Consider the following 4,747-nt stretch of genomic DNA (forward strand, 5'->3'; position numbering starts at 1 on the left):
TTGTTGTTCTCCAACAATGGCCATGCAGCAATTGGCACACCACACCAAATACCCTCCAATATTGAGTTCCAGCCACAGCATGGTTCGCCATATCGGCCGATACCGATACGTATCGGCCGATACCGATACGTATCGGCCGAGTTGTAACTGGAATGGAGGGGACCGATACAATACCGATCCCCGAATCGCGAATGTCACCATATCTACGACGACTTGCTCTGACTCGGCCGATATTGACTGATTCGAATCTGTGATACATGATATCGGTTGATATATCCGAATCAACTCGGAGTCGACTCTGATATTTTTTTAAATTATGTCTTTTTTAGTATTTTCTAATTTTAGTAATTTTTTCAAAATTTTTGTAAATTTTCATGTGTTATAATGTGTGTATCACCCAATATTCAACTAATATGCCGCGACGGAAGTGGAACAATCGAGACCGCGACGCGACCGTGACCCGAGATGGCGAACCAAGAGCCACAATATGACACAAATCCACCCACGGCAGGGTGTGACAAAATGGCCATTTGTGGAATCCAGCCCACAACTTTTCCAATCAAAGCCGCTCGATCCAAGAATCCTTCGGGCAAAGCAAGTCCATGATTTTCAAATTCCTCTGCAAATTCTCCATTTTTAGTGGGGGATTGCCTAAGAACCCAAAGAAATCGGTAGCCACTTTTTCAAGGCCTACTGCTATTTCTTTCACTTGATCCAGCTTAAAACTTCCTATACTACCAACACAGAGGAAAGCACCTGATTTTTCCGGCTGGATATCCATCCATTCCATCATTTCTGAATGGTCATTAGTGGATTGAGTTTGGATTTGGGACGTATTTAGAACTAGACCAATAGGGAAAATTGGTGGCAATCTTGACGTACCATAAGAATATTCCATTAGAAAAGAATTAATAGCATGAGGCTCAAGATCAGCAAATGTGTTGACTATGATGCCCTTGGCCCTTCTATACTCACGAGTAGCCTTCAAGAACCAGCAACGCCAAATTTCCTTTCTAGTTGTAAAAATTGGGATGACGCTACTTGGAACATCGTTGGTTAAGCTAGGAATAACCAATTTCATTTCAACATGGACTAAATTGGATATTTCCTTGATTTGCTCATCCTCGAGTGTTTGAAAATGGAACATAAGACCAAGAGTAGCAGCACCACAAGTGAAGAAAACATAGCAAGGAACATCAAATGCTTCAGCTACATCGATCATTGTCGTCTTATCATGTCAACTATGATCCCTGCAAAATGTTTGATTTTAGAGACGGTTTCTCATACATTAGGTTTCTGAAACTCTATGCGCTGATTAATATAGCTTCCTCTATGTGGAAAATGTAAGAAAATAATATAAAAGTACAAGACTGTATTGAGTCAAACCAGAAAAATTCAAGAGAGAATTCTATAGAAATAAGTTTACATAAATGGGGATCAAAGCTTGAAGAATTCAAGGCATGTAATCACTTTCCTTGAAGTTTGATTGCCCCCACTATCTTGCTAATCCGGTTTCTGGGCAAAAATTCTAGGATACAATGAATTCTAATTAGACAACCAAGTAGCAAGTTCTTGGATTTGTCTAGTCAAGAATAAAAATGCTTAAAGTTTTCTGGTGTTCAACATATTGATTTATACACCCATAACATTCAGAAAACCGTTAGAAACTGTTCATATATAACATTTCAAAAGAATATGAAGTTTCACTTGTAAAAGGTGCTTCCAAAAGGTGCAAACCTTTCCTATTTTGCAAACTACATTAACAATCCCCCACTTAGTTTGCAAAATAGAAAGTCAAACTAACATTGAAAATACATGCATCAAGGAAAGTAACTCTCGTCTTAAACTCCCCTTGCTAAAAATTAAGTCTCGGTCTGATTTGGTCGTTTCGGATTAGATGTGGACATGTCTAACTCGTAGGAAATCTTTTGTTTTGTAACCGAAACTCTGATCTTTAAGTGTGATCACTTAGCGCGGGCACGCTTAACTCCTAAGGAGTCTTCTGGTCATCAAACCAAAATACACATTTAAGTAAAACCCTTGGTGGCTAGATTGCTTAAACCAAGATTCACAAAAATAAGAAATGTTACATACATGAATCATATAGCATTTATATATTCACAACCATCTGTAGCACTATTACTGGCCATGTGCTCATCCTATTCATGATCATATATACAAGAGATCACCCAAAACTCTTGTTAGAAGCGGCACCACTTCTATGACCATATAGGTAAACTATATTTCTAGTTTTAACAAATAAAATACAAGAAATATGTTTATTAAGAGTTACTTCTCATCCTACTCACTTAAGAGTAACACATAACACTACTAATTAGAATGGTATACACATAAAAAAAACGTAGTGTTCACTATCACTTGAAACAACTTGTTATTACCCTTTAAACTTTCCAAACTAGAGGTAGTATTGGAAGAAAGGTTGGGTTACCATTGCTAAGTGATTTTAGTATAAGGGTTTTAATCTCATTCTGGATATTGCCACATTCACTAACTCTCTTGTTAAAGGTTTAGTCAATGGATCCGCCAAATTTTTGTGTGTTCTTACAAACACAATACTGATAACATCATTTGCAAGCATTTGTCTTATAAATGCATGTCTCAAACTTATATGTCCAGACTTACCATTGTAAACTTTATTCAATACTCTAGACATATTAGTTTCACTGTCACAAAAGATAGTTGTTGGAGGCATTGGTCTAGGCCAAAATCAATATCGAGTAAAAGATCTCTTAGCCACTCAGCCTCTTTACACGCTGAAGATAGTACAATAAATTCAGTTTCCATGGTTGAATGAGTTATCACCATTTGCTTCTTTGAAACCCATAAGATAGCTCCACCACCAAGCATAAAAATCCAACCACTAGTTGGTTTTTTCTCACTAATACTAGTAATCCAACTAGCATTTGAAACCCCCTCAAGAACACTAGGAAAACTATTATAAAAGAGTCCAAGATCTTTGGTTCTTTTAAGATAACCAAGCACTTTACAAATAGCTTTCCAATGGTCTTTACTTGAATTTTTAGTGTATCTAGCTAGTCTACAAGCCGAGTATGAAATATCCTGCCTAGTGCAACTCGTTGCATACATAAGACTACCAATAACACTAGCGTATTCTAGTTGAACTATTGGTTTACCGGTATTCTCATATAGTTTAAAGTTAGGATCAAAAGGGTTGCCAACTTCTTTCACACTTTAATGTTGATATTTCTTTAATATTTTCTCAACATAATGTGTTGAGACAAGGCAAAACCCCCACCATGTCTTTTAACTGTAATCCCCAAGATAGTATCTATTTCACCAAAATCTTTCATCTTGAACTTAGAAGACAAATACTTCTTAGTTTCTGCTACACCTTTAAGTGTGGCACTAACAATTAGCATGTCATCCACATACAAACAAATAATTACACTATACTCACTATTGGATTTAGAATAAATGCACTTATCAGCACTTATCAGCTTGTTTCAAGCCATATAAAGACTTCACTAGTTTATACACCTTATGTTCATTACTCGGGAGTACAAAACCTTCCGGTTGTTCCATGTACACCTCCTCATTCAAATCACCATTTAAGAAAACTGTTTTAATATCCATTTGATACACATGAAGACTAAAAACAGAAGCTAAAGCTAGTAGTACTCTAACAGAGGTTATCCTAGCCACAGGTGCATGTGTGTCAAAATAGTCTATTCCTTCTTTTTGTCTATAGCTTTTAGCTACTAACCTAGCCTTGTAAGTAAGAATAGTTCTATCAGTAGCACATTTCTTGCGAAATACCCACTTACAACCAATAGGTTTAGAACCTTGAGGCAAGTCCACAAGAACCCAAGTATTGTTAGACAATATTGAATCCATTTCATCATTCACAGCCTCTTTCCAAAATGCAGCATCTCTCGATTTCGTAGTTTTATCATATGTCTTAGGATCATCCTCTACACTCAACAAAATTGGAGTTTTATTTAGTAAAAAATCTCTATTTCCTTCTACTAGAAAAAACAATAGCTTGAAGAGACACAAAGTCGGGGGCAATTATTTTTCTTTTCTTTGTCTTTGACTCCTCCTAGGTTCACTAGGAGTATCAATTCCTCTTCTTTGTATACCACTAGAAGAGGCTACATTTGGAGAGGATGGAACTATATTAACTATTGAGTCTCTAAGAAACTTATCTTCAAAGAACTCAACATCCCTTGACTTGACTATTATATTTGAACCAAGATCAAGTAATCTATAGGCTTTCGGATTTTCTGCATAGCCAACGAACACACTTTTAAGGGCTCTAGATCCCAATTTAGTTCTTTTATTATTAGAGACCCTATAGTAGGCTATACAACCCCAAATCCTTAAAGAACATAGATTTGATTTTCTATTTTTCCACACTTCATAGGGAGAAATTCTAGTTTTTAAGGAAGGAATTCTATTATGAACATGACATGCAACTAACAAAGTTTCACCCCACAAATTATTTGGCAACCCTAAACTCACAAGCATGGAATTAACCATATCTTCAAGAATTCAATTTTTCCTTTCAGCCAAACTATTTTGTTGTGGTGTGTATGGTGCATTGGTTTGGTATACAATTCTACATTCTTCATAAAATTTTGAGAATTCACTAAGGAATTACTCACCCCCTCTATCGCTTCTGAAAATTTTAATTTTCTTATTCAATTGATTTTCTACTAAAGCCTTGTATGTTTTAAACATACCAAATACTTCTTCTTTGTGTTTC

General features: G+C 36.1%; 1 protein-coding gene across 1 annotated transcript; it reads right to left on the minus strand.

The window, feature by feature from the left end:
• Window positions 1-559: 559 nt before the first annotated feature.
• On the minus strand, window positions 560-1,222 carry LOC113689473 (anthocyanidin 3-O-glucosyltransferase 6-like). The gene has a single exon (XM_027207242.1). The coding sequence runs from the start codon at window positions 1,220-1,222 to the stop codon at window positions 560-562; it is 663 nt and encodes a 220-aa protein (XP_027063043.1).
• Between the last annotated feature and the right edge of the window lie 3,525 nt (window positions 1,223-4,747).

The sequence above is a fragment of the Coffea arabica genome, chromosome 5c (assembly GCF_036785885.1).
Source record: "Coffea arabica cultivar ET-39 chromosome 5c, Coffea Arabica ET-39 HiFi, whole genome shotgun sequence".
Lineage (NCBI taxonomy): Eukaryota > Viridiplantae > Streptophyta > Magnoliopsida > Gentianales > Rubiaceae > Coffea > Coffea arabica.

What these genes read in the sequence shown, in the direction of transcription:
- LOC113689473 (XM_027207242.1), bottom strand. Translation starts at nt 1,222, where the DNA reads ATGATCGATGTAGCTGAAGCATTTGATGTTCCTTGCTATGTTTTCTTC.